This window comes from Stomoxys calcitrans, chromosome 1 (genome assembly GCF_963082655.1).
Source record: "Stomoxys calcitrans chromosome 1, idStoCalc2.1, whole genome shotgun sequence".
Classification (NCBI taxonomy): Eukaryota; Metazoa; Arthropoda; class Insecta; order Diptera; family Muscidae; genus Stomoxys; species Stomoxys calcitrans.
The window spans coordinates 211,349,404-211,369,264 of NC_081552.1; the positions used below are offsets into that span (position 1 = coordinate 211,349,404).

The window sequence follows — 19,861 nt, forward strand, 5'->3', positions numbered from 1 at the left end:
GTGCTTTAAAAAAGTAATCATGATAAACATGGGCTTTCATGTGAATCACGAACATATATCGGCCTCTAGGTTGGCAAACGGCATTACCACCAAACTGTATTATTGTGAATTGCTGCAAGAGATAATCGACAGAGTTGTCAACTTTGATTCATGGCTACTTATTACTCGCGTCGTTCCATCCCTAGTCAGTAATTGGTAATCAAGTTTCCTGTCGTATTGAGAAAAAATGAAAATCGCGTATTTCCATTAAAAAATACTGGCTAATTTTGTGAAAATATACAAACCGAAGAAATAAAAACGGTTTAATTTCGGGTGCAATACAAATTTTATAATTTATTTAATATTCTAACGGGAAAAATATGAAGAAAATATTCATGAAAGTTGCTACTCGAACCGACGTTTTTATGCGAAAATTTTGTTGGGAAGTGGTGGTTTTTTGTGTGTAATTGGATTGGAGTTGAAGAGTTGAGTTTTTTTCTTCTCGATTTCTTTTGACGTGTTCTTAGCAAACAGAAAGCGCAAAGAATAGTAGTATATTTTTTTCCATTGCCTTTCTTTATGGAAGAGCAAACTCTAACGAGACATTTTAGAACAAATAAAAAGATAAAATAACAAAATAGGGGACAAGAAATAAGTTTACTCAATAGAAAGTCGAGCAATACACCCTCACCATCATCATGGTGGTCTCGAAAGACTCCAAGCGTAAGCGTAAGGAGTCATCTCCGCCGCCGCCAACAACACCGCAACAGCAACAACAAGCATCTACTGCTGTAGAGTCATCACCCGAAATGCCCAAAAGGTATGAATTCATTTAATTTATTCTTCTATTTTCTTGTGTTGTTGTTTTTGTTTTAATTTTTGCTCTTTTCTCATTTTTAATGTTGTGTGTATATTTTAATTGTTTCATGCATTTGAGGTGATTGCCACTGCACACACGAGGGTGGTGTGGTAAATGTTGTGCATAAAAATAAAACACGGATTTTATTTATGATAGTATTGGTGGGATTATTTATGTAAACATGGGAATATAATAGTTGTTGTTATACATAGTAGATAGCTGTGGTTACACATCATATCATATGAAGCATCGCGGTCCCTAAAAATGCTTTCATCGCAATCCAAAGAGAAGCGAAAACGACGAAGATTAGCTTTGACCCATTGTCCTCGTGTTGCAAATAGCGATAAGATTGTGCCTCACTTTAAATTATGTTTAAACATATTCCTCGCCATACCGATGCAGATTTAAGAGTATTACTTATTTTTTTTATGTCGATAATATTTCTGCATTTTTCTTGTATAGATTTTAACAGTGGTGTGGTGGCACAGTACTAATTGCACATTCATATGAGACAATAAAAAATAGGGAAGTAAGCAATCCTTAGGTTTTGTTTGCTTGAAATTATTTACAAAAAATTACTAAATTGTGATGGCGCGTATGGGCTAGGTTAGGTTAAGATTGACAATCCTTTACAGACTCACTTAGACAATGATAATTCCATTGTGATATCACAGTAGCGACAGACCAAGGACTGTCAAGTCCATGGCAGCCGGTTGCGCGTACCGCATTGACCCGATGGACTCCTTCTTCGGCAAGAGCTGCCCCCTCAGTGCAAACTGTGCATACTGCTACATAAACAACAACCAAGGCCTCTGGTGGGAATCGAACCCGCGAGCCCGCTCTGGCGATCCGGGCAGGCTACTATCTCGATGCAGAGCAGTGTGCAGCCCATTTTGGCAGACAATTTGTGAAGCATCCATCAAGTGACAAGACGAAAAGTAGCAGGCTACGGAGGGCAAAGAGTCTCCCAGTCCACCAAAAACCACAGCTATTCGGAGTCGAAGGCATAAGAAACGACAGGCCCTCGAAGGCTATGGGCGTTGAGGGAATATCAATGCTAATGCTCAAATATCTAGGCGATCTACGCCTCCAAAAATTGACGGAACACTCAATCTATCGAACTTCACCCTAGTAATGCCCGATGTGTAAAAAATGGGTCGGGTGGTCCCTATTCTCCAACCAGGGAGTCAAGGAACTTTACGCAGCGGCGCTACTTCTATCCGGTTTTAATTCGTCCCTTGTTCCAGCAGACCACCGGCATCGTGTCCATTGGTCTTTCAAAGACATTTGATACGGTCAGTCAACACTCTTTTTAATCCCGCCACGGCATAACTATGAGCACCACACAGGCTGGAACTTTGAGCTCCGATCTGAGTGATATTCATTGCTATAACGAGAAGCTTGGCTGTAAACTACCGGGCGTCCACAGGTTGCGGATAGTGGAATGCTCTATATGGACAACTAGCTGTATCGGGCGGAGAGTCTCACTCAGGGGCCAGGCGGCATTAATACTGAGTATCTATGAAGTTCAATATGAAAAGACGAGTTATTGGCTCCTTTAACTAACCAATAACCTTAGCATGACGAGGATCGCCACATCCACATGCAAATGTGGGTACAACAACAACAATAATAAGCAACTAAGTAAGTCTCCATGCGATCAACCCGTATCAAAGCAAGATCCTCGCGGCTCGTGACCTATCGAAAGTTTACGGTAGGATCAGTCTTGATAACCTTTTTTAATTTCCCCAACGTGTCTATACCTACAGATCAGAAACGCTCGATGGTGAATTATTTGTGCGGTCACCGTTTGTGTTTGGTATTTAGGGATACGAAGTTGAAACACTCTAAGATGTATTTAAACTCCACCAAAATGTAACGGCTGCGTTGGCTAGGTCATGTTGTCAGAATGAATGAAGTCCAGGTTAAAAACATTTGAAGGGGACCATAATAGAATACGCAAAAGAGCAAGACCAAAACTCCAATGGAAAGACCAAGTGATGATAGACATCTGGCCATCAAAGATTGGAGAAAGAGCGCAGAAGATCGAGGCGCTTGGAACGGTATTATAAGTTCGGTTAGTGGAAAAAATGTAAAGTCGTCCATTTCAAACTCCCAGAGCGGTATCAATATTGAATCACATGCAAGCGGTTATATGACTGTGGCTTCTGGTCTAGGGCTGGCAAAATATCGATGGCACTATCAATATCATCGATATTTTATTTTTTGTATGAATATTGACTGAAAATTGAATTATTGATTGAAAATTTTGTACAATGATTTCTTTCATGACTTCCAAATAACTTTATTACAATACAAATTAATGATAGTATCGATACTATCGATATTAATTATTCGAAACATCGAATTTTTGGTTTTATTTGGTCTGTGTTCTCAATGATTCTCGCTTCTCATTTTCGTTTCAAGTATAGGTGATGGGAAAATAATGATAGTATCGATACTATCGATATTAATTAATCGAAATATCGAATTTTATCGTTTATAGATAGTTTGCCTGCTCTATTCAGGTCCCACGTTGTTGACAACACCGATAGGTTGAATGTCTAACATTGCGATCTTATCGCTTATTTTGTGTGATGAATGTGGGAGTAGATGGCATAACGATTCCGACAACCCATCATCCCTAAATACTTGGTGTTAGATTTGACATTCTTAACAAGTTGTTGTTTTTGTAGCAGTGTTTTGCGTTCTATCTTTCGTCTGCTAGATCCTGTTGAATATTCAGATCCAGGAACTCTGCGACGGAGGTGGAGTGCGTCTAGAGGGATCTAGGTCTGAGTCGAGTGGGTCTGGCTAGGCAGTTAAACGGGTGATGAGTGGCGTGTGGTCCCAGGTCACAATTGGTTCACACATCCTGCATGTTGGCATAAATTCTTGCTCTGTAGGCGTTGAGCGGCTGCATCTGCCGGATCGTAATTGAACTACTGTGGTTTGCGTGGGATGTCAATTTCTTCAGGTGCAGTGGGAGGCGGCCGTTCTTCAAGGACCACAGTAAATAACCCGCCTGCAATAATGTAGACTCGCTTGATATGCCACATGTTCTAGAGGTTCTCTCTTGTAGCGCAGAACCTCACGCTTTAGATCATGTAGATCCTTAAAAAGTACTTCGTATATGCTAATGTAGAAACAAGATCCCCAAATCGCATGTTGCCAGCGCAATGTAAGATAATTGGCTGGTCTGTGGCAAACCATGCACCGCCAGTGTGACCCGGCACAGGATAACTATGAGCATCACAACGGGCTGGAACTTTTAGCTTCGATCTGTGTGTTGTTCATCGATATCACAAGAAGGTTAGCTGAAAGCTACCGTGCGCGTCCACAGGTTGCGGATAGTGGAATGTTCCGTACGAAGTAATTGTGATTGCAGTCGCGGACCATTAGCGGCATCGAGAGGATAGTTTTAGTGGGAGCCCTGTTGGCACCGGCTTTTACTTAAATAATGTGTGCCTATGATGATCGATATGACAAGGCGAGTTATTGGCGCCTTTAAGTAACCAATGGCCATCACGTTCCCGTGGCTGTTGGACCTAAACTTGACTTGAATCGCTACCTTCACATGCAAGTGTGGTTAATAGAACAACAAGGTCTAATTTACAGTAAAAGCAAGGTCCTCAAATCGCTGGTCGGTACTTTCGGAGGTAGCGACTGTGTGTCTGGACACGCCATTTGAACGGCAACCATTGATAATAAGACGCATACTTGAGTCACAAAGCCACTTTCCCATGCGAAGACAATGATATGTTGTCTTAGCAGTATCTACGGAGCTGTCATTGTACCAGCCATACAAACCACCCTCTTGTGAATGGGCAATCATCGCCCAGAGTCATCTTCATGATCTAAAGCGAGGGGTTCATAGTTACACGAGAGATATTATCCAAATCAAGCAGCGTATTAGGCAGTCGAAATAGCAATTACGAGTATTTGGTAGCGAAAACGTTAAAAAGCCAACATGCTACATGTGTATCCCCCTTGTAACAGGGATCACACAAAAACCACCAACAGGTGTTGCAGCATCTACCCCAATAATGCTACGAACAGATCACACTGGACATATTCGTACAAAGAAAGAGCAGAACCCAGCAAAGAAAGTAGTCCAAATAGTTCTTTCATTTACAACAACCACAATGGAGAAAGGGCTAGTTTTTTTCTGAGACTTCTTCCATCTTTATGCTAAGAACTTAAAATTGCATTTTTACAACTTTAAACTTTCATTAGGTAATAAAAACAAATTGATTTGGACAATCTAAATGCAATTTTCAAGCACACACTCGTGCATACCTGTACATAAACTTAGATTTGTGCGTATATATTGTGTTACAATTGTAAATTAAACCCCTATAAGGAATAAATCAATGATTGTTGTGTGTACACACAACAAGCCATGCCGGCAATGCAGCAAAAAGGCCTATTGCAAATAGTTCTGCAAAAACGGGAGCGTTTTGCATTTTATTCTTTGATATGCTAATGTATGCTTTCATGTGCAACTCTTTGATTGACTTAATGTTTGTTTTCGGTTTCTTTTTTCTTTTGTTTTACAACAGGACAAAAGTTCAAGCTCAGCGAAAATTTGCACAAGGACAGAGTGCACCCCAGTCATCCTATAGCACAATCGTTGCAGCATCCTCCTCTTCGAACACAGGTCCCAGCACCTCATCAGAAAGTCGAGAACCTCCAACCGAAATACTTCCCAATAAACGACCAAAAACTGAAGATTTCCTAACATTTCTTTGCTTTCGTGGCACATCGGCTTTACCACCCCATTTGGATTTTCTCAACCAAGGAAAATCAAAGGAACCAGTGAGACCGGTGAAAAAACCTGTGAAGCCCGCTGTGAAAAAGAAAGCCAAAAAAGGCAGGCCTGCCAAGGGTGTTAAGCAAAAGGATGAAGAGGAACCACCAGTGCAAGAAAATTCGGAGAAAAATGCGACAAGCACAGCAGAGAATAAAGAGGAAATTTCTAATGTCGAACAGGAAGCAGAAGGAGAGGAGGAAGTGGAGGACACTCCCTCGTATCCTGTGCGAAAACGTGCCGAAGTTATTACAGAAGGTAATCGTCGCAGTAATCGTAATTTTGAAGATAAGTGCAATAACTCAACTGCTGAAACTGCAAAAAGGAGATCGAATCGATCCACAAAAGGCAACAAAGTCATGCTCGATCATCTGTCTGATGAAGAAGAGGACGAATATCTATCTGCTCTTGATGAGAATAGTAAGACTATAAACTCTGATGCTGAAGCAAAAGATCGCAAATCCCTTAAAACGCCATCACAGATGGGGAGAAAATCGGAATCGCCTTCTAAAGAGAGTGAAACCACTAACAAGTCACGCAAAGGAAGATCTTCGTCAGCGCTAAAGAAAAAAGAAAGCGATGAAAAAGAAACACCAAAGACGGATGTGAAAGAAAGAGCACCCGTTAAACGTCCTAGACAGAAAGAGTCTCCTATTTTTATACCCTCTCCGGAACCTTCGGGTCGTATGACAAGGCAACGTGCTTTTTTCGAACCTGTAAAAGTACCCCCACGCGATGGAGAGGACATCACAGAACCCGAAAATAATGTTGATAACAATCTTTCCATAAAATCAGAGGAGAAGAAAGAAACCCCCAATGAAAATGAACCTCCAAAAGAAGAAAAGCATGTTGCGGAGCAAAATAAACCTAAAAGTGAAGGAAAACCTCAGCAAGATAATGACAAAACAACATCTCAAGCCAACGTCTTTGACTTCTCCTCAGACGATGAGCAACCTTTGGCAAAAACTATTAAACTTAAAAAGGGCGTCGCAGCAAAAGCAAGCCCTAAAAAGACAAACCAACGAGCAGCGAAAAAGAGCCCCCAGAAAAAGCCGGAAGAAGACCCACCGCCTCAATCCAATGAAAATATCGTAAAGAATTCCAAAGAAATAGGTGAGGATAAGTCACCCAAGGAAATTAACAGTGTTGAAAACCCTCCTCGCATTGTGGAAGAATCCCACAAGCCTAAAGGAAAACGTCCCGGCACAGCATCTAGCCCTGCAAAGAATGCTAAGAAAAAGGAAGACGATGAATTGCCAAATTCTGCCGATAAAGAGTTATCGCCTCCATCGCCAAAGAAGGCAGCAAACAATACCAGACATGGTCGTAAAAAAACAAAAGGCGAAACTGTAGAGAAATCCTCAAAAGAAGAAAATGCAAGCGAAAACATTCAGAATTCTGTTAGTCCTACCCGCAATCAAAGGCCTTCGCGTAAAACCAAGGAGGCAGCAACAATTTATATGGGTATTATAGGCCATCGCTTGCAGCTTGGCGAAGACGAGGAGGACGATGTGTCGCTAAGTAGTTTTGACCGACCAAATGTGCGTGAAATGGAGAAAATTGAGAACGAATTGAAACGCAGTTCTGCGGATAAGCCACCATCTTCTGTTTCACCTACGCCGAAACAAAGCAAATCTACAGAACCAACAGCATCTCCACCAACAGGTGTTGCAGCAGCAGCCCAACCACCACAGCCACCACCACAACCACCGGCAATAACACCCGAAAAGCCTACAACGGGGCGCAGAGGTCGTCCTCCTAAAAATGCTAAACCCATTCCTCCAGCGAAACGCGAAATTGAGGGAATGCTTGTTAAGAAGGGAGTGATTGCAAAACTTACCCAGTCAACAGAAAACTTAACCGAGGTTAAAGACAATAAAACGGAACCTTCTAAAACTGGTACTGAGGACGATGAGGATTTCCTGTTAAACGAGGAGCTTAACGAGACCAAGCGTAAATTAGAAAGAAGTTTTAGTGATTCCGATGATGAGCCGTTAGCAATTAAAGCCCATGTGAAGCCGAATGAAAGAGATGATGAATCCATTCAGAAAACAACATGCAATGTTGAAGGACAAGCTTTAAATACATTGGCATTGACCGTTCCTGCCCCCGTTACCACAGTCCCTGTAACAACAACCCTCCCAATGTTGGCGTTGACAACAACCAAACCAGCACTTGTAAACACTACAGGAACAGTGGCAGCCGCAACAACACAATCACCACCGCCACCAATCAGCAACATAATTGCGACAACTATTTCGTCTATAGCACCTTCGACAACAACTTGTCCCATAGCTTCACCGCCACCCAGCAATGCGTTCTCTATTCAACCGCCAGCTCCGGTCACACCCACATCACAGTCTCCATTTAAGAGCATCGAAAAGAAATCCCCAGTACCTACTTCAAAAATTCTGAATGTCCCAGCCACATATGGCATACCCTCTTCTTCGCCTTCAACAAACCTAGGCAACTGCGGTCTAACAACAAGTTTTGGTAAATCTCCAATGTATGTGCCGCAGTCTCCAGCCCACTATCATTCATCACAGTCGCAGCAGCAGCCGCCACAACAGCTGCATATACGTCCTACAACTTCAAGTATTCCGCAATTCCCGCTGCAGTCTCCCGTCAAGACTTCATCAATGGTATCACCAGCTTTAAACAGCTCCTCACTACAGACCCATATGGCAACGTCTCCCATGCAAATGCCTCCACAGTCACCCATGAAATATCAAACACCACCCACAACATATCCTCCACCCATCGAAGCCTACCCTTCGCCTAAAATTAATCCCAATTTTTTAACGCCTAAATTCGATCGCAATACCCTTTCAAGACCTGGTCATACTCCTGGAAATAATAACAATTTCCCTTCACCCTCCCCAGTGAAATTCGATATGTCTGGATCTAGTAGTGGGTTGCTAAAGAACTCGTCACTTTCCGGCCCAAACATCACCATGAGCCCAAAGACTTTATTGTCAGGCACTACGAACTATTTGAGTAATAATAATATTGGCGGCTCTACCTCGGCACTGGCCCAACCCAGCAACGATCCTTTGAAAGACGAAATTGGAAGCATACTCGCGGCAAATCTGATGCCCAGTAAGGAGGAGTCGGGGAAGATTTTCGGTATCGCCAGCGTGAGTCTAGCCCAAAGTTCTGGGCCGGACAACACGAAATGTACTTTGGGTAAATGTGGATCTATCCATAAGCCCGTTTTGGGTCCCGTAGTTCCCACAGAAAGCTATATAGGGGACCAATTGTCCGGCAAGGAAAGACGCAAGGCGAAGGTTAACATGACCCATGAACAAATACACAAGTGGCTTATAGAATGCTCTTCGAATCCCGATGAAATACAGGATGACTTGGACGATGACTTTGACTCGGATTTGAGGCCAAATAATTTCAGTTCGACTCCACCGCCCACACGTGATGACAAAGAAAGTACATCTTTCAGTTCTTCATCGAAAGCGACCAGAGATCTGGGAAAAAGTGAAAGCGCCTGGTCAGCAAAGGGCCCGTCACTAAAGGCCACGCCTGTTGTGGCTTCAAGCAGTACAGCTGTTAATAATCGCAAGGAGGATCACAAAATAATCGAACCAACAAGTCCACCTCAAGAGGATGAATTGGAGAAGAATTCACCTCCTTTGAATCCAATTTTCGATAAAAGTGCAACAAACAAACAGTCTCCTGCGCCCGGCAGTGCCGATGAAAAACTAACACAGTCTGAGAAGTCCGAGAAGAAAAATGAAAATAAAAAATCCACCATCAAAGAGGAAACTGCATTGGGTAAGACTGTCGCAAATGAAGTAAAACAAAGCAAAACAATCGAGAAGGAGGCACCAATTCCAACGAAAACATCACCAGCCAACCAAAAACAGAGCGCCAATCAAAAAACGGCTAACCAAAAGAAGGCTACCTCTTCACCTGTGCATGCGACCACAGTTGCAAACACCAGCACCGCTACAACCACAAACAAACCCGGTCGCAAGGCCAAACATGTTTCGGAGGAATCTGACGACAAGCCCCTTATATTAAAATCCAAAGATTCCACTACGGAAGCGGCAGATGTAATGACGACACCAAATTCAGCACCAAATCGCACACCAAAACGTACCCCTGTCTACCAACAGAAGCAAACCCCAAAACAGCAAAACTCAAGCACAGACCCTAAAATATCAGCACCAACAAATAATAAGCGGGCGGCGGCTATAGCCTGCAATGCTGCCTTCTCAGTGGACAATGAAAAATCCATATACTCATTTGACAAGGACGACGATGATGTTGCTGTCCCAGCGAAGACAGAAAAGCCTTCGACCTATCGACGCCAGAATCGGAGGGACTCTAACATTGATAATGGCACCATTCACGCAGCACCCCCGGCCACCCAGCGTACCGCACCAACAAAGCCTAAACGGAATGCTGCTGCAGTTGCAGAAATTGCTAACAAAGAACTAGCCGGTGGTAATTCCCAAACCAGTTCAGTGTCACTGACACTGAGTCCCTCGGAGAAAAACAAATTGGTAAAAGTAAGTCTAGATGCTGACAACAAGCCGGGCAAGACCGCAAATGCCAAAGGCGCTAAAGGTGGCAAAAAGGCGGCAGCTGAGGCGAAGAAGGCCAACAACGAAAATGATTCCGATTCAGGTGATGGACACACATTTTACATACCGCTGCAAGGTATAGCTAGTGGTGGGGATGGAGAAGGTGGCATACAAGGTGTTGCCGTAAAATTGGGTCGCGAAGGTCCCGATGGACCCAATCAAAAAGTAATAATGCATGCCACCTTAGTTACCAAAGCTCAGATGAGGTCAAACACCAAGCCCATACCCGAAACCATGAATGTCTCGGATATTGTGAAAAACTTGATGTCCGGTGATAAAAAGAGCTCGTCAAGTGGGGGACCTTCCACATCTGCAGCTGCTGCGGCAGCCGCCAACTCTTCTGCGAATAGTTTAAAAAATGTTCCAATTGGTACCGTGCAACCTCGTTTCAAAGGGGATTCTGCGACGACTGCAGGCCCATCTACATCTACCGCTGGCGGTGGTGCAGCTGGAGCTCTTCAACGCGTTAATTCTAATTCCTCACTATTTTCGGGATCCGTCAAATCTCGCAACGCCGCAGCAGGTGCATCAAACAGTGGCCCCACCCATTTGGCAAATAAGAAATTCAAGGATGACGCGCCCATAAAAATGTCCAACAATACGGCATTCCCACGTCATGATGATCCCACGCAAATGGTAGATGCCCCCATATTTAGACCTACAGAGAAGGAATTTGCCGATCCCATAGAGTTTATTGAACGCATCACACCGATAGCTGCTCGCTTTGGTATCTGCAAGATTATACCACCAGCATCCTTCAAACCCGAATGTCGCATTGCAGACGAAATGCGCTTCACCGCCTATAACCAATACGTGCACAAGCTGTTGCATCGGTGGGGACCAAGTGCAAAGGAATTTTGCGCCATTAAAAAGTATTTGGCCACACAGAGCATTGTCATGAATCATCCACCATGGATTGGTGGTATGGAGGTAGATTTGCCGCGTCTCTATCATACCGTTCAGGAACTGGGCGGTCTTAAGGAGGTCATCGAAAAGAAGAAGTGGGCTCGAGTAGCCGAGGAGATGTGCATTCCAAAGCTAGCGCAGGATCGTGTTACGAAATTGGATGACATTTATTGTAAATATTTATTGCCGTACGATACTCTCTCACCCGCAGAACGGCAAAAGCTATTCGATGAAGTTGAAGCTGATTGGGCGAAACGAGAAGCACGGGCCCGAAGAAACGCCGACCGTTTTGTCAATACCGAAAGTGTTTCGAATGAGGACGATGATGTCTCTTCGGAAAATGATGAAGAAGAATCGGAAGAAGAGGTGGATGGGGTATCAATGGAATGCATTGTAAAGGGTCGCAGTATGCCTTTGAGTCAATTCTATCGTATTGCCCGCAATACAATGGCTCTGTGGTTTAAGAACACAGAACCCACAGTAAATGAAGTAGAGGCAGAATTTTGGCGTCACGTCGCCGTACGTGACAGCCATGTGTGCGTACATTCCGGCTCAATTGACTCTTCTGGTTGGGGCTTCGGCTTTCCTAGTCCAGGGCCCAAAGGCAAAGGTTCCAATTACGCTCGCCATCCCTGGAATCTGAAAGTGCTGACGAATAATCCCGGTTCGGTACTGCGTTCATTGGGTCCGGTTATGGGCGTTACGGTGCCAACTCTTCACGTTGGTATGCTTTTCTCAGCCTGCTGTTGGTATCGTGATCCCCATGGACTGTCGTGGATTGAATACTTACATACGGGTGCATCTAAATTGTGGTACGGCATTCCAGATGACCAAAGTGCCAACTTTAGAGCAGCTCTCACTTCTCTCATTCCCACGCACTGTCAAAACAAAACCATTTGGTTACCCTGTGATACTGTTATGGTACCGCCACACATGCTCACCGATCGTGGTGTATCACTGTGCCGTATCGAACAGAAACCCGGCGAATTTATAGTCGTTTTCCCCCGAGCATATACCTCAAGCTTAGCTACCGGTTATGTGGTTTCTGAGAGTGTCTACTTTGCAACAACATCTTGGCTGGATTTTGCTAAAGACGATTTTCGTGTAAGTTTAAGAGTTTTATTTTGTCGTGCGTTTGTTTTTAAATTTTGGAAATGTGCATACATTTTGTTTACAGGACATCCATGATAGCTGTGAACCTGCTATGTTTTCATTGGAACAATTACTTTTTGCTTTGGGCTACGATCAACGTGTATCGCCCGATGCAATGCAACAAATGCTACCCATGTTGCAAGAGGTTTACGAAAAGGAGTCGGCCGCCCGTGAGCAATTAAAGGTAAGGGGAGAAATTCATTGATATTTGACAACTGTTTATATATTGTGTAAGCGTTATGTTTTGGAGGTCTAAAAAAAGATATCATTCTTCTATATAATATGCGGTTGCTGCTTGCTTTCGCTTATGTTTGTTCTTGTGTGAAACACATGATCGTGTTTCAATAAAAATTCTTCGCGCGAGTCAATAGAATGATTTCATGTGGTATTATTTCCTTGGCTCTTTTGCGTTAAATGTATTTGTTATCTTTTAAGCTTGAAAGCTTTTTGTGTGGTTAGCAAATGAAACAAAGTTTTTATTGCATCGTTGCAACGTTTCGTCCAGGATGCACTTATAAGGTGAGGTCAATTTTTTTTACTTTTGTTTTGATTTTGTAGTAAATCTAAAAAAAACCGACATTTTTGAAAATGGTTTTTGATACCGCCGGTTTCTTTTGGGTTTTATAGAGGATGTGGTAGAGAATACACGTTTGTTGCCCATCTGCGCAACAAAAAAATGTGATGTCATTCAGAATACCACTATTTAAAAGTCGGCTGTGATATATAAACTATTTTAAGCTCTAATTAAAATGCAAAAAAGTTAAAAAAGCGGGAACGTGGAAACTTTTGAAATGTTGTAAAAAAAATGGCCATATTGGCTCAAAGATAGCGGAGTGGTTTGATATAAAAATGCACCAATTTTACATTTAAAACTTTCTTTTATGCGACCCTTCGTGAAAATACAAAAATGACAAAAGTTTTCGAAAACTTGTAGGAAATGAGTATCTTTTTAAGAATATTTTGGAAATCTTTGACAAAAAGTCGAATTGTCTACTTTTTGGAAAAAAATCGATTTTTTGCAAACAAAAGTCGAAAAATCGATTTTTTGCCATTGTGACAAAAGTTGAAAAATCTACTTTTTGTCCCAACTTGGGATTCCTAACCTAATCTAATATCATAATTTGCAAAATAGCAACACTGTAGCTCGCGCTTATGTATGTTGTCGTTGCCTTCTTTCAGATTTGTTATCATACCGCTTACGTGATCGAGTGCGCTTTCGTATCGAATGAAATTTCATCTCGTATTTGTATGTCCAAATTTGTATAAAGAAATCTAGATTTAAACATTCGCGTTCTTTAATTTAAAAAAATTCCCCTTCATCAAATCATTCACGATAAAGAGATATCAAACGAATGTACCCTTTCACGTATGTGGTAATTCGGTCTCTGGTTATATTTCATTGTATCCGTAGATTATCTATTGTGAATTTGTTTTCCCTGTTCTCTCTTTGTCCAATATATTGGGTTGCCCAAAAAGTAATTGCGGATTTTTCATATAGTCGGCGTTGACAGATTTTTTCACAGCTTGTGACTCTGTAATTGCATTCTTTCTTCTGTCAGTTATCAGCTGTTACTTTTAGCTTGCTTTAGAAAAAAAGTGTAAAAAAGTATATTTGATTAAAGTTCATTCTAAGTTTTATTAAAAATGCATTTACTTTCTTTTAAAAAATCCGCAATTACTTTTTGGGCAACCCAATACGTATGTTGTCAGAATCAGCAGAGTGGCCGGTTGTTAATAAGTATAATTATCGCATACATGAACGAGTAAAATCGTTCGAAAAATCTCTATTGTGATTTATGTATCTCTTTATTGAACGGGAATTTAAGAACGCGAATGTTTAAATCGAACATTATTTATAAAAATTTGGACATACAACTTTATATATAAGTGGTATCACACATTTTAAATACGATATGAAATTTTATTCGATACGAAAACGCACTCGATCACATATGCGGTAATTCGACCCCGTTTTTTCTTTTCGTTTCTCTATGTCAAGCTGTTTGTGTTCATGTATTCTTGTATTTCACGACTCAGAAATAAAATCACATCTTATTTGGATTTTTATCTTGCTAGATAAAGGAAGGTCAGTCACGACAAAAGTTTACAGGCCCATGAAAGACTGTCATCCTTTTGACTCAAAAACTGGAAAGACTAATAGACCTGAAGGTGGCAGTGGAGCTCAATACGCATACCTCAAAGGCAGTTCGGTGAAGACGGCCCTCCACCAAGTGATACGAAATGTCGAGACGTCCCCACGACGGAAGGAAAACCCGTCTTCTTCTAAAATCATTTTACGGATTGAATCAAGCATCAAGGTGCTGGAATGAAACTCCTAATCAGTATTTCATTTCTCTGGGATTCGTTCGATCCGACTATTGTCTCTATATATGGGAAATTTGATGATGCCGGAATTATGTATGTTATCTTGTATGCCGACGATTTATTAATAGCTGCAAAAAACGCAAAACTCATTAAGCATTTTATTGCGCAATTGGAAAAGAAATTCGAACTATGGGAACGTAGGCCTCTCAAACATTTTCTGGGAATTAAGATAGATTAACAAGAATCTAAAATAAAGTTTTCGCAAGGAACCAGTGTATCTCGAAAATTCGCTATTCAAGATTGGAACCCTGTGAAAACGCCAATGGAATTGAAGGATTAAAATTAACTTCAGAAACGGAAAAACCAAAACCAAAAACGGAAATACTAGGAAATCTTATGTATGTGATGGTATGCTATAGACAGGATATTTGCTATCATGTAGGTTATCTTGGTAGTTTCCAAGAAAATCCCACCTATGAACATTTGCAAGCAATCAAGAGAATACTCCGATATCTGAAAGGGACAATAACGACAAAACTTGTATATGAAAAGAAAGACAACCAAGATCTACTGGTTGGCTATGCCGATGCTTATTGGGCAAGTGATGAAGTAGACAGAAAGTCAGTCAGCTGGTACATTTTTAAGGTGTTTGGTTGCACTGTTTCATGGGCCAGCAGAAAGCAACAAACTGTTGCCATTTCTTCAAGTGAAGCAGAATATGTAGCTTTAGGAACAGCGGTTGCAGAATACAAACCAATCTGGATTCGTGGTTTCCAGCAGGATTTAAAACTGATCGTTTGTATCTGTATGGCATAAAGCATTGAAATAAAGAAATCAAACCATATAGATATTAAGCGCCACTTTATATGTGATTATATTGAACAAGTAAGAGCGTGCTAAGTTCGACCGGGCCGAATCTTATATACCCTCCACCATGGATAGCATTTGTCGAATTCCTTGCGATGTATCTCTTTTTAGGCAAACAAAGAATAATGAACAAGAACTGTTATGCTATTGGAGCTATATCAAGTCGTAGTCCGATTCGGACCATAAATGAATTGAATGCTAAAGATTGTAAAAGTAATTGTGTAATATTTTAGTCCATTCGGATAAGATTTGCACCTTTAGGGGCTCAATCAATCTTAGGAAATCAAGATCCCAGATCGGTTTATATGGCAGCTATATCCGATTATGTACCAATTAGAGCCATACTAAGCACAATTTTTGTCATAACAAAACACCTCATGCAAAATTTCAGCCCAATCGGATGAGAATTGCGTCCTCTAGTGGCTCAAGAAGTCTAGATCCAAAATCGGTTTATGTGGTAGCTATACCAGGTTATTAACCGATATAAACCGTAGTTGACACAGTGGTTGGAAGTGAGACCAAAACACCACGTGCAAAATTACAGCCAAATTGGATAAGAATTGAGCCCTCTAAAAGCTGAAGAAGTCAAGACCCAAAATCGGTTTATATGGTTGCTATATCAGGTTAAGAACCGATTTGAACCATACTTAGCACAGTTGTTGGAAGTGATATCAAAACACCACGTGCAAAATTGCGGTCAAATCGGACGTCCTCTAGAGGCTCAAAAAGTCAAGACCCAAGATCGGTTTATATGGCAGCTATATCAAAACATGAACCGATTTGTCCCATTTACAATTCCAACCGATCTACACTAATAAAAATTATTTGTGCAAAATTTCAAGCTCCTAGAATTACTCCTTCAAAAGGTAGTGTGCTTTCGACAGACAGACGGACGGACATTGCTAGATCGACTTAGAATGTCATGACGATCAAGAATATATATATTAATGGCGTGTAAACGGTTAGATTTATACGATTGAGAAGAGGTGTTGAAGAAATGCAATCATTGTAGTATTGTTCATTGTTTTTATAGAAAATCAACCTTTGACTTTTTCTTTGTCACCTGATGTATTGGGTTGCCCAAAAAGTAATTGCGGATTTTTTAAAAGAAAGTAAATGCATTTTTAATAGAGCTTAGAATGAACTTTAATCAAATATACTTTTTTTACACTTTTTTTCTAAAGCAAGCTAAAAGTAACAGCTGATAACTGACAGAAGAAAGAATGCAATTACAGAGTCACAAGCTGTGAAAAAATTTGTCAACGCCGACTATATGAAAAATCCGCAATTACTTTTTGGGCAACCATATGTACAGATTTTTTCAGTCTCTTGACAACTTTTTCTGTAATTCGTTTCATGGTTTAATAAAATTATTTTTCTAAAAAAAACAATCAATTTGTAAAAAAATGATTCCGAGTCGATCGGTATACCTATCAATGGATCTAGTTCTCTCTCCTCTGGATGTTACAAACAAATTTACTAAGTTATTAAACCCAGTACCACAGTATGGTATAAAGAATGGTAAATTTGTTGTATGTAAAATCATCAAATGAGTGAAATGCGATGAAATGAAATATACAACCACTTAGGTATTAAATATTATCTCTATTTTACTTACAGGCAACTGGGGTAACATCTACGGAAAAGGTTACTAGCGAAAAGAGTGGCAAGGGTAAAAAACAACAACAACCTCCACACAAATCCATTGAAAGTGAATGCGATTTTTGCCGTGCAAATCTCTATATATCGATGGTACGAACAGATGAGGGTAACATCTACTGTCTCCAACATGCTCTGAAAAATCTCAACAATGGCAATATACAAGCAAAACAATGCAAACTTATCTACGCCTACAACATCGATGATATCGAGACCCTAATTAAAAATCTTAAAGAACGAATACAACAGAAACGTGCAATGGGCAAGAAACAAAAATAGTCTTATAGTAAAAAATTCTCTTCAAAAAAGAGAAAAAAGAATTAAATGACGATGACGATGGTGAACCTATATATAAAGCATAAATCGAATGTTTTAACTTTACAATAAAGTTTTGGCATACACCAAGGACATAAATTTAATGTAAAATGTACATATTTACGTACACACACACACACACACACACAGGCACACTTACCTATCGACAGCCTAACTCTAATGCCAGAAGGAACCGTGCTTGAAACAACGCTATACCATGGACATCATCTGATTCAACATTGGGTACATTGATATGTATATTGTAAATAGAAGTCGTATGTATTTACGCAAAATATATTTTTAATTATAAAAAAAAGCAAAATATATATACAGACAAACATTTATTCCAGAGAAAGCAAATGCAATTATTGCATAGAAAAAAAAACCAGAAAAAAAACAATTGAAAGTAGGCATTTTCAATTTCTTTTTTTTACCACGAAATGAAACTGGGTGTAATTTTATTTTTGTTTTTCGCTTACAAATCATTCATATAAGAAAAAAAATATCATAAACACAAACGTAGTTAAGCTTCTTTTTTTTAAATAACAGATAAAACAGCGTTAATCTTAAAACTCTATATTCAATGTTTAATATAACTTACATTGTACTACTAAGACAAAAAAAAAGATGAAAAAAAAACGAAACAAAAAATTTAAATATATAGTATATACTTTATTGATTGATTTGTTAGATGATATAAAGAAAAATCTCTTTAGATTTGTATTGATCGATCCTTAATCCTAATTGTAAAACGACAAAAAAAATAGGTTCAAGAGAACATACATACATATGTAATAATTTTTTATTGGCCCAATGATACCCCCAGACTTCGCTACAGACCCACCATTCCTTTCATTTAAAGTTTTCCAACAAAACAAGAATTGTTTTCCTTTTACCCATGAAATGTAATTCCTTAGTTGTGTTTTTCTCACCTTCTTCACAGTTAGTCTTATGTTTTTAAAACATTCGAGTATATTATTGAAAAGTGAAGAAGAAAAAAAAAATACATACTTGTGTTCTAATATTTTTGTTCTCATACATCTTATGTGTTAACCAATTTCCTTTCACTAATCTACTTGTGTTATTCTTTTTTTCTTTTCTATATCTATAGATATTGATGTATTATTATAGATTTGTAGATATTAACAAATGTGCAACAATAAAAATCAAACATTAAAAAATATTACTGCCCAATGTGTTTTGGTGATTTCTAACACACAATTGCAAAACGCCTTCCGCCTTTAGTTTCTCTATGAGGGCTTTCTGGCCAAGAGTCTAAACCCAATCAAAGAGTCAAGAGTCAGCTTCAAGTTGTTGTACATGCATTTTGAATAGTCTTGTGTCTTTTCGGACCGATCTGGTGGCAATGAATGACCCCCTTAATGGAACGACAGGTACTAGGTCCATCTCTTTCACTCTTATAGTTCCTTGTCTCTTTTACCTTAATTTTTCAGTATCGTTCCATCGGTTGTACTTTATTCTTTCAGCTGTGTTGACAGCTGGTTTGATATTAAAGATATCGATAGCATTTACTTGATTCTTTGGCTGTGTGTCGAATGGTAGCAAAGTTGTAGGGATAGTTAAAAAAAATGACGTTAAGTGTGGTGAATAATTTTTGAGTAGCCCAGGGGCTAGTAAGTAATTTTTGACAGCACAGCAAATTTTGACGTTTCATTAAGTCAAAGTCTCATGTCAGTAATTGTAAATTCATTTGCGTTTTGCCAACCAACTCGCGTGCGGCATAACTAAGCCGCCTTCATTGTGGGCACACGTCACTAAATTTAAACAACTTTTTTGGCATAAAATAAGTAAAATTATTGTTTATTATCATTGGCAATGGGATTCTAAAAGGTTGTTATTTAAAAATAGTTTATTAAATAAACAACCTTAAATAGTTTATTATCAATATGATGATTTCTATAAATAGAAAACAAGTAAAAGTGTGCTAAGTTTGGTCGGGCCGAATCTTATATACCCTCCACCATGGATCGCATTTGTCGAGCTCTTGCCACGGTATCTCTTTTTAGGCAAACAAAGGATAAAAGAAAAGAATTGCTTTGTTATTGGAACAATATCAAGTTATGGTTCATTTCGGACAATAATTGAACTGAATATTGGAGGCCATAGTAGAAGTCATTGTGTAAAATTTCAGCCAAATCTAGTAAGAATTGCGCACTTTAGGGGCTAAAGAAGTAAAATAGGTTTTTGGGGAGCTGTATTAGGCTATAAACCGATTCATGCCATATTCGACACGTATGTTAAAGGTCATGAGAGTAGCCGTTGTACAAAGCCGATTCAGCCAAATCGGATTATACTTGCGCCCTTTAGAGGCTCAAGAAGTCAAGATCCCATATCGGTTTATATGGCAGCTATATCAGGTTATGGACC

At 40.0% G+C, this 19,861-nt stretch overlaps 1 protein-coding gene across 1 annotated transcript; it reads left to right on the forward strand.

The window, feature by feature from the left end:
- Window positions 1–180: 180 nt before the first annotated feature.
- LOC106086519 (serine/arginine repetitive matrix protein 2) lies at window positions 181–18,624 on the forward strand. Its single transcript, XM_013251226.2, has 4 exons — window positions 181–799; window positions 5,401–12,259; window positions 12,333–12,491; window positions 17,120–18,624. Exons 1-4 carry the CDS (start codon window positions 678–680, stop codon window positions 17,435–17,437), a joined length of 7,458 nt encoding a protein of 2,485 aa, XP_013106680.2. The 5' UTR covers window positions 181–677; the 3' UTR covers window positions 17,438–18,624.
- The last annotated feature ends 1,237 nt before the right edge of the window (window positions 18,625–19,861 follow it).